At 36.0% G+C, this 11,149-nt stretch overlaps 1 protein-coding gene across 3 annotated transcripts in view; it reads left to right on the forward strand.

The window, feature by feature from the left end:
- Positions 1-11,149, forward strand: part of LOC106051864 (kynurenine 3-monooxygenase-like) — a 33,906-nt gene extending 22,757 nt beyond the window's left edge. For all 3 annotated transcript variants that reach the window (XM_056024913.1, XM_056024915.1, XM_056024914.1), the window contains exons 6-13: positions 369-540; positions 1,126-1,322; positions 1,586-1,649; positions 2,558-2,644; positions 3,666-3,723; positions 3,857-3,948; positions 5,313-5,414; positions 9,752-11,149. In XM_056024913.1, coding sequence (XP_055880888.1) covers positions 369-540; positions 1,126-1,322; positions 1,586-1,649; positions 2,558-2,644; positions 3,666-3,723; positions 3,857-3,948; positions 5,313-5,414; positions 9,752-9,898 — 919 coding nt within the window. In that variant the 3' untranslated portion in view covers positions 9,899-11,149. The remainder of the gene's footprint in view (positions 1-368; positions 541-1,125; positions 1,323-1,585; positions 1,650-2,557; positions 2,645-3,665; positions 3,724-3,856; positions 3,949-5,312; positions 5,415-9,751) is intronic.

The following is an 11,149-nucleotide window of genomic DNA, read 5'->3' on the forward strand; positions in this document are numbered from 1 at the left end:
AACGAGACGGACGGATGGACAGACAGACGACACAAAATTTATAGCGTCTATTCCCTCTTCGGGGGCCGCTAAAAAATCACAGTAAATCCAAGAGAAATCACAAAATTCAATGAAATAGCAAACTAAAATTACATTAAAGTTCGCACAGAAAAAAAAACTTAAGGCAATGCGTTTCGGGTGTTTTCATTGTGTATAACTCTTCCACTTAAAAGCATTCGATCTATAAATAAACTAGTGAAAGTGTAAACAACTTCTTTACGTCACGTGGCACCACTATAACGACAATGTTAAAGATGCAAATTACATACACACACGCACACTCAAACACAAATAGCATTTGATCATATGTGTATGTGTATTGTCTCTAGAGAGAAAGAAACTATGGTCAAGGCTCAGGCTGATCTGGTGATTGGATCAGATGGAGCGCATTCAGTGGTGCGCCAGGACCTCCAGAACAAACGCAAGATTGGAATGTTTCAACAAGAGTACCACGATCATGGGTACATGGAACTAGTGGTGCCTTCTGGCAATGATGGGCAGGTAGGATATCAATAATCTAAGTTGTACCTTCTGGCAAGGATGGATAGGTAGGATGTCGAGGGTCTAAGTTGTGCCTTCTGGCAAAGATTGGCAGGTAGGATGTCCAGGGTCTAAGTTGTGTCTTCTAGCAAGGATGGGCATTTAGGTAGTCCAGGGTCTACGTTGTGCCTTCTGGCAAAGATGGGCAGTTAGGATGTCCAGGGTCTAAGTTGTGTCTTCTGGCAAGGATGGGCATGTAGAATGTCCAGGGTCTATGTTGTGCCTTCTGGCGATGGGTAGGTAGGATGTCCAGAGTCTAAATGGTGCCTTCTGGTAAGGATGGGCAGGTAGGATGTCGAGAGATCTAAATAATCTCTAACACCTATGTGAGCTAACTATGTCATGTATAGGAGAAAGCCTACGTACCTGTTCCTATTATGACGGTCTACAAGTGCTTTTTATATCAATACCATCATGAAATATTTGCACGATTCCTTTAGTTGAAAGATTCAATGCATTACCTATTTACAGTTTGAAAAATATTGCAATAGAAAGTATTACTATGTACAGTTACTGAACATTCGTTGTTTTTGTTATTATTATCAGCCTCAGATGGAACTAGACATGCTTCACATCTGGCCCCGTGGAGAGTTCATGTTAATTACGTTCCCAAATTTGGACAATACTTTCTCCGGAACTTTGTTCATGCCTTTTGAGAAGTTGGATGAAGTGATGCAAGGGGAGGAAGTTCTTCTGAAGTTCTTCAACGCAGAGTTTCCGGACTTGGTTAGGCTTGTTGGAGAGTAAGTGCCTTCGAAAAGTGTGTTGGCGTGGTTAAAGTGAGAGAGAGAAAGAGACACGCATATAGCAAACTGTAGCATTCGTTTGACTTTAAAAAAAGGTCACGTAAAAATAAACATAGAATAGGTATGCAGTATTGTGTTAGCATAATAGTTCGTGAATAAACAGGCTAATAAATCACTTTTTCGAATTTCAATCATTAAATCTATCAGGCTTATAGATTTACATGTTGATATCTTTTTGATGCATTTTTTTTTTATTTCAGATCTTACTTGAAGCGGCATTTTGTGGAGAAGAAGAAAAGACCTGGCAGACTTATCTCTAATAAGGTCTAGTATCTGGCAGACTTATCTCTAATAAGGTCTAGTGCTGGTCTAGTATCTGGCAGACTTATCTCTAATAAGGTCTAGTATCTGGCAGACTTATCTCTAATAAGGTCTAGTATCTGGCAGACTTATCTCTAATAAGGTCTAATATCTGGCAGACTTATCTGTAATAAGGTCTAATATCTGGCAGACTTATCTCTAATATGGTCTAGTATCTGGCAGACTTATCTCTAATAAGGTCTAGTATACTATATACAGAACCTGGTCTAGTCTAAATGTAAAGTGTATAGTCTACATGTGCATTGTCTAGTCTGCATGTGCTATGACCTAAGGGCAGATATAGAACTTTTGAGGGGACTTTTTTTTCAAAACCCTAACCCTGACCAAGAAAAAAAAAGGATAGAGTACTTTCTCGCTGTAGAGCAACGTAAGAGGCCTATTTTAAAATATAGTGAAGTGATGATCAACCTTTCATTCCTGACCCCTATCCCCCCACACATTAAACAAAATGTTGGCGACCCCTCTAGACAATAGGCGTCTACTGTGCATTTTTTTAATGTCCTGTTTAGATAGATAAGATCATTTTATTGGTCCAAACAAATGGAAATTCAGTTTGATTACCATTGTATTTAGAAGATGACGCCTCTTAAGTTAATTTGATAAATATTTTTTACACTAACTCATTTCTAACCCCCCCCCCCTCCAAATAAAAAAAAAAGAATTAGCGCCTGTCAGGGGGATTAAAACCTGTGTATAGAACAATTAGAGAAATAATTGACTTCTATAACTAGAGATGGTCAAAATGAGCACAAGTTATGGCTTAAATCTTAAATTTTATCTTGAACAATGTTGGTTGTGATTTGAAAAAACATCTGTAAGATCCTATTGTAATATCAACATAATGCCCTTAGGTTGAGCCGTATCATGCAGACAACATTGTTCTGATTGGAGACGCTGCCCATGCCATGGTGCCCTTCTATGGACAGGGGATGAATGCTGTAAGTGTTAGATACGTGTAGATCTAGTTTGTTGCTTTGTAGACCTGAAATATCTAAACTGAGCACACTAGAGCATATTGTGATTTTAGATTTCAATTCTTCCAACATTCAAGTTAGAAAGTGATTTATACCAAAAAAACGGTACGCGATATTACCTTTGGGCCTGTAGCAACATATAGGGCCTACTTTACATTTAGTTGGTAGAATCGGCACCTTCGACATAATGCTAACGCGCAGCCAGGCTCTGGTTACGATCAGAAACAATGGTCGCTGACCTACTACGTCACGAACCAGTTTAACGGCCTGGGGTCACCGAGGTCACGGTAGAATACATTTTGAAAAACATCAAGCAAAATGTAAAAATAAATACTTTTTAAAATACCAAGCTTATATTAGGGAAAGAACCGCTCAATTACTATCATTTCTCTCAATATTGCAAGATTTGTTTCCCTTTTTCTTAATAGAACACAATTAATTGGTTACCATTAATTAATTACGTTTTTAATTAATTCATTTGTTGCCTTTGACAATGAATAATTGTACAAAGTTTCAACTTGATCCAAGAATGGGAAGTGGGAGAAAAACTTGTAAAAGAATCTTGCCAGATAGACAGACATACAGACGGAATGAGTTAATATAAACTAAGTTTTGTAAAAAGAGGGGCCGGCATTTACTGTGTGACATTTATCAATGTTTCTAAAATTGTCTATAGCCTTTAAAAAAAATAAGAAAATAGAAAATAAAAATGAATGAACCTATTTTAAATGTTTGAATGTTTGAAAAAAAATCATGTTTATTAGTTTATTAAGTTCTTCAGCAATGAAGATGTTTACAGTCTTGTCTAAATCCTCCTGCTGGAAGGTAAGGGTTAACCACCTGCCGAGCTCAAAGACTAGATCATCTTGACAGACTTCCGAAACGTTATGTGATGAAATCATTTTAATGGGGAACTTTTGTTTTGAGTGATTCTCTCCATCAGATAGTGACGAGTACATTTTAACGGCTTCTTTTTTTGTCTTAGGGTTTTGAGGACTGCTTGATTCTGGACAGAATATTTCAAAAGTATGGTCACTCGAAAGGTATTTGAAAGTATTTCTTGTCTGCTAGTTGTTTTTTTTTAATACTTTTAAAATAAAACAGCTTGTTGAAACAGAAGGAACTATTCAACAATTCGTTTCTAGTAACAATTCATTTAATTCATTTCATTATTAGCGAACCTTGGTAGAGTGCTAAAAGAATTCTCAAGAGTTAGATGCAAAGATGGTCATGCCATAAGTGAAATGGCATTCAAGCACTATGTAGAAGTGAGTGATTCATTTTATTTTAACTCATTGATTTTGAAAGTCCTGTGAACTTCTTTCCAGGTATGTTCCTGACAGACCATGGCTCTAATACTATATTAGTTGTGTAATGTCTTGTACTTCAGAAGAGTGGTTTTCAAACTGTGGTCGAAAATTAAACTATTATATGATGACCTAAACCAAAGATTTAAAACATTCTTCCCAATCACAGATGAATCCATACTAATACAGGAGCAGCTTATTGAAATATCCACAATCGCGGAACTTAAACCAATGTTTGATCAAGGAGTCTACAAAGTCTGGTGACAAAAACAGAATCCAGTTTTACGTCCTGCATTATGGGTTATTGAACTTATTGTACTGAAGTTGCTGACTGCTTTCCCGTCTTCCTAATTGGTAGAACGTGAATTCAGTGCCATTATAAGCTACATGTGAAAATGTGTGCTTTAGTAGCGTTGCTGTTGCTACTTACAAACACTGAGGGTGACATAAATACACTTATAAAATCTCACCAAACTCATTCAGGTCATTCGGTTTTTAAACTTTTCTTTTAAACAACACTTTCACTTTCAATAAACACTCTGTCAACAACCTTTTTTTTTTTTACATTAGTCATTTATATGGCATGCATTTATTTTATGTTTATTTTGGGGTTCGTAGGCAAGTTTTGACTATTTCAAGGGGGTCCTAGGGTCAAAAACATTTGAGAATCTCTTCTTCCAATAAAAAGACATTTAGTTGGCTGGTGTTGAAGTGAAGAAAGTTTAGATGTCTCTTTCATTTTACGTGCTCGGTGTGCACTGACCTCCAAAACTTTTTTTTTTTACAAAGGTTTATCAATTCACTCTATATCAATTCACTCTGTCTCTTTGTCTGGTAAAAAGTTTGTACACGTTATTTCTTCCACACCCATTCTAGGACAAGTTGAAACTTTATCCAATCATTTCTTGTACCTGACAAAACAAGAATCAATAAAAAGAATTAACAAATTAGTTAATTAACTATTGTTATTAATTAATTATGTTTGGTATCGAACAAGGGAAAGAAATTGTACTTGACAGATGTGGTGGTATACGTTGAATTAGTTACCCTTGAGGAGGTTTGAGCACTCGAGTTCGCACTCAAGTCCTTCAAATTAATTTCAATACATTTAAAAGATGATCATTGTAACAAGATCCCCATGATACCCCCTTCTCCCCCCCCCCTTTTCTTTTTGTTCAAACTGGGATACAATTAGGCTTAATAAAGCTTTGTTTTGTTTTAAACAGTATGTTTTATGTGCTTCTTGTTTTAAACTAGATTGTCACCTAAAATGTAGGAACTATAGCGTGCACACGTTACGTTACATTTGTGTTTGGTCTCAATAGCTTCGCTCGGACATTGCTGGCGTGACTTTCTACATGAGAAAGTTTGTAGACAACATGCTCTTTAGATTGCTCCCTAAGACCTGGGTCCCAGAATATACAATGGTAAGTAGTAAGTAGGTAAGTAGGTAGTACAGTATTGTTACTCAGACAATGGTTAGTCTTTAGTCACCTACAGGTAGTACAGTATTGTTACTCAGACAATGGTTAGTCTTTAGTCACCTACAGGTAGTACAGTATTGTTACTCAGACAATGGTTAGTCTTTAGTCACCTACAGGTAGTACAGTATTGTTACTCAGACAATGGTTAGTCTTTAGTCACCTACAGGTAGTACAGTATTGTTACTCAGACAATGGTTAGTCTTTAGTCACCTACAGGTAGTACAGTATTGTTACTCAGACAATGGTTAGTCTTTAGTCACCTACAGGTAGTACAGTATTGTTACTCAGACAATGGTTAGTCTTTAGTCACCTACAGGTAGTACAGTATTGTTACTCAGACAATGGTTAGTCTTTAGTCACCTACAGGTTGTACAGTATTGTTACTCAGACAATAGTTAGTCTTTAGTCACCTACAGGTAGTACAGTATTGTTACTCAGACAATGGTTAGTCTTGAGTCACCTACAGGTAGTACAGTATTGTTACTCAGACAATGGTTAGTCTTTAGTCACCTACAGGTAGTACAGTATTGTTACTCAGACAATGGTTAGTCTTTAGTCACCTACAGGTAGTACAGTATTGTTACTCAGACAATGGTTAGTCTTGAGTCACCTACAGGTTGTACTGTATTGTTACTCAGACAATGGTTAGTCTTTAGTCACCTACAGGTAGTACAGTATTGTTACTCAGACAATGGTTAGTCTTTAGTCACCTACAGGTAGTACAGTATTGTTACTCAGACAATGGTTAGTCTTTAGTCACCTACAGGTAGTACAGTATTGTTACTCAGACAATGGTTAGTCTTGAGTCACCTACAGGTAGTACAGTATTGTTACTCAGACAATGGTTAGTCTTTAGTCACCTACAGGTAGTACAGTATTGTTACTCAGACAATGGTTAGTCTTTAGTCACCTACAGGTAGTACAGTATTGTTACTCAGACAATAGTTAGTCTTTAGTCACCTACAGGTAGTACAGTATTGTTACTCAGACAATAGTTAGTCTTTAGTCACCTACAGGTAGTACAGTATTGTTACTCAGACAATAGTTAGTCTTTAGTCACCTACAGGTAGTACAGTATTGTTACTCAGACAATAGTTAGTCTTTAGTCACCTACAGGTAGTACAGTATTGTTACTCAGACAATGGTTAGTCTTTAGTCACCTACAGGTAGTACAGTATTGTTACTCAGACAATGGTTAGTCTTTAGTCACCTACAGGTAGTACAGTATTGTTACTCAGACAATAGTTAGTCTTTAGTCACCTACAGTTAGTACAGTATTGTTACTCAGACAATGGTTAGTCTTTAGTCACCTACAGGTAGTACAGTATTGTTACTCAGACAATGGTTAGTCTTTAGTCACCTACAGGTAGTACAGTATTGTTACTCAGACAATGGTTAGTCTTTAGTCACCTACAGGTAGTACAGTATTGTTACTCAGACAATGGTTAGTCTTTAGTCACCTACAGGTAGTACAGTATTGTTACTCAGACAATAGTTAGTCTTTAGTCACCTACAGTTAGTACAGTATTGTTACTCAGACAATGGTTAGTCTTTAGTCACCTACAGGTAGTACAGTATTATTACTCAGACAATAGTTAGTCTTTAGTCACCTACAGGTAGTACAGTATTGTTACTCAGACAATGGTTAGTCTTTAGTCACCTACAGGTAGTACAGTATTGTTACTCAGACAATGGTTAGTCTTTAGTCACCTACAGGTAGTACAGTATTGTTACTCAGACAATGGTTAGTCTTTAGTCACCTACAGGTAGTACAGTATTGTTACTCAGACAATGGTTAGTCTTTAGTCACCTACAGGTAGTACAGTATTGTTACTCAGACAATAGTTAGTCTTTAGTCACCTACAGGTAGTACAGTATTGTTACTCAGACAATGGTTAGTCTTTAGTCACCTACAGGTAGTACAGTATTGTTACTCAGACAATAGTTAGTCTTTAGTCACCTACAGGTAGTACAGTATTGTTACTCAGACAATGGTTAGTCTTTAGTCACCTACAGGTAGTACAGTATTGTTACTCAGACAATAGTTAGTCTTTAGTCACCTACAGGTAGTACAGTATTGTTACTCAGACAATAGTTAGTCTTTAGTCACCTACAGGTAGTACAGTATTGTTACTCAGACAATAGTTAGTCTTTAGTCACCTACAGGTAGTACAGTATTGTTACTCAGACAATGGTTAGTCTTTAGTCACCTACAGGTAGTACAGTATTGTTACTCAGACAATGGTTAGTCTTGAGTCACCTACAGGTAGTACAGTATTGTTACTCAGACAATAGTTAGTCTTTAGTCACCTACAGGTAGTACAGTATTGTTACTCAGACAATGGTTAGTCTTTAGTCACCTACAGGTAGTAAAGTATTGTTACTCAGACAATAGTTAGTCTTGAGTCACCTACAGGTAGTACAGTATTGTTACTCAGACAATGGTTAGTCTTTAGTCACCTACAGGTAGTACAGTATTGTTACTCAGACAATGGTTAGTCTTTAGTCACCTACAGGTTGTACAGTATTGTTACTCAGACAATAGTTAGTCTTTAGTCACCTACAGTTAGTACAGTATTGTTACTCAGACAATAGTTAGTCTTTAGTCACCTACAGGTTGTACAGTATTGTTACTCAGACAATAGTTAGTCTTTAGTCACCTACAGTTAGTACAGTATTGTTACTCAGACAATAGTTAGTCTTTAGTCACCTACAGGTAGTACAGTATTGTTACTCAGACAATAGTTAGTCTTTAGTCACCTACAGGTAGTACAGTATTGTTACTCAGACAATAGTTAGTCTTGAGTCACCTACAGGTAGTACAGTATTGTTACTCAGACAATAGTTAGTCTTTAGTCACCTACAGGTAGTACAGTATTGTTACTCAGACAATAGTTAGTCTTTAGTCACCTACAGGTAGTACAGTATTGTTACTCAGACAATAGTTAGTCTTTAGTCACCAACAAGTAGTACAGTATTGTTACTCAGAATGGAACGGACTAAAAGTTTTGGCCTCTCCAAAGCGAATCTATGTGTTGGTCTTGTCGAGTATATTAATCAGAGACTTAAACTTTGCTAAGTCATTGGTTTTTCTGGCTGATTCGAACAATCCAATCCATGCTCTAAGGCTCTATGGAAAAAGGAGTACTTATATGAATGCATATGGAATAAGAAATGCACCTTTATCTTTGTGTCTTTCTGATTATTTTTTTTTATTTGTAAGTTTCAGTGTTTTATGTATTACTGGAATGAGGAGGCGCGGTGGCTGAGTGGTAAAGCTTCCGAACCGAGGGTTCCAGGTTCGAATCCTGGTGATGACTGGGATTTTTAACTTCGGGATCTTTAGGGCGGCTGATTCCTCCCCATTCAAATGGGTACCTGATGTGGATTAGTTTTGTTTCTGTTTGTTTTCTATGTAGCAGTGCAGATTTTGATTAGTGAAAGGAGTGAAGGTGTGGTCAGTTAACTCAGTTTACTGACCACATGATGATCCCCGCCTCATTCAGACGCTCTCACATTAGTCACACAAACACAATCTGAGCTTCTTTTGATAAGTTTACAAACTAAATTGTTTTCACTTTGTGCTGGGAACAATGTATTTTAATATCAATTCAATCTAAGGGACAACTCTCTAATGCATAGTGATATAGTTTAATAAATAAATGCAATCCATTGATGCAGTCAAGTCTAATGTGGACAGCATTGCTGTTGGCGAAACACTTTCAAAATGTATTGTTAAGACGTGGAGTTGAACTAAAGAAAATAACTCACCGATTCTCAGATCGCTGGTATATCTTGGATTGCAGAAGCACAATCCAACTATGATCAATCAATATCCCCGATACAAAGAAATAATGTCACAATCTCCTAATCAAATTTACATATCCCGATTCACTAACACAATAGAAAACAATCCTCAATCCTCAGTCAAGAAAAATCCAAAAATCATAACTCAAGTTTCTTAACACTTTTACACACTAGGCAAGGTCATTTACGACCAACAGCATAAACAAAAACCACCTTACTTTGCACGTGGAAAAAAAAAGGTTAGTCAGGGAGGAACAGGGTTACAACAGTATTGAGATACTCCAAAACCCTTACTCTTTGAAACTAGATACCTAGATCTAGGCCTACATTAAATATTCATTTTTGGGATTGAACTTGTGTTTCATACAGTTTTCAACATATTTTCTATCTCCTAAATTTGAAAAAAAAAAGGTAAATTGTGTTGATATTGATAAATTACGTTTATGTAACCTTTTTTTTTTGTTATTGACCAGGTGGCTTTCACTGACATGCCATACAGCGTCTGCCTGAAGGAAACAGAACGCCAGAGTCGAATTATCACCAGTACTCTCATATTCTGTGGCATTGCTTTCTTCGGAATACTAGTCGCTTTGTTTTTCAAGTTCTGGGTTTGGCCTTAATAGCAGAATCAAAAGTAGTCACGCCTATGGAAGCTGGCGGTTTCTATACAAGAATAATCTCATGATTTGTACTCCTTGTAAACATTACAGCATTAAATGTTCAATACTTAAATATATCGAAAGTAGAGAGAGTTTATATTTATACTCTATTTCTAAAAATGTTATATATCTTAAAAGTAGAGAGAGTTTATATTTATACTCTATTTCTAACAGTACTACCAAGTTAGATATTTTACAAAAATGTCTTTGTAAGACTGTATTTTTTATTTCCATTTATTTTGTTCCTAATCGAAGGGATTTTCGAATAAATTCATGTAGCCTATGTATTTATGGTTGCCTGGCAACAAGGGGGGACAATGAAGTTTGCGGCTACAAACTAAGTTACACTCGCAAACAATTTGATAAAGAAATGGTCCAATTCTACTTGTCGTGTCGCAAAGATCTGAAGTCTTTAAAAAACACTTCATGCAATACACACACTAATTGTGTGCACACCGTTATCTCGGGGGTTTTGTGGGAGTTTTTTTTTTGTCGTTCATTCTACTATTTACTTACACATTGCTTGGCCATTTATTTATGTTTCTGTTTTGTTAATGTCCTATTACATATTTCTTCTATGTATTAACTCTTTCTCTCCGTAATATTTACCACATTCTGTTGGAATCAACGTTGATATCGTCATTTAGGAGAGAAAGAGTTAATATTTAGTTACTCCGCTACTTGTAATTGTTGTTTATATCAATATTAACATAATCACATAGTCATGAAAATGAACATTCCTTTTAAGTAGCCTTGGCATTGTTGATAATTAATATATTTGGATCTATTCTATGTACCCACATGGCTATGTACCCTCATGGTATTGTAGATCTGGAAAATTATAACAACTTGACACTTTTAAAACGCATTAAACGAAAACTTCATTGAGATGCAACAATAAACTTTAAACCACAGACCTATTACCTATATATACCTATATATTATATATAGGTAGGTCAGTGGTTTAAATATAAATGATTACTATATGTAGTACATATATATATAATATATACATATATCAAGAAATTCCCTCTAACAAGACTGATGACAAATATTTAAATTAGCAAAATTATTCAGTATAAAAGAGCCTTTCATTATCATGTAGGTCTATCATCTATGTACATTGAACAAATCTATTTTGTGCTTTCTTTTTCCCTACATCAGTAAATGGGATTTCAATAGATCTGTATCAATAAAAACTTTACACATCGA

Source organism: Biomphalaria glabrata, chromosome 3 (genome assembly GCF_947242115.1).
Source record: "Biomphalaria glabrata chromosome 3, xgBioGlab47.1, whole genome shotgun sequence".
Taxonomy (NCBI): domain Eukaryota; kingdom Metazoa; phylum Mollusca; class Gastropoda; family Planorbidae; genus Biomphalaria; species Biomphalaria glabrata.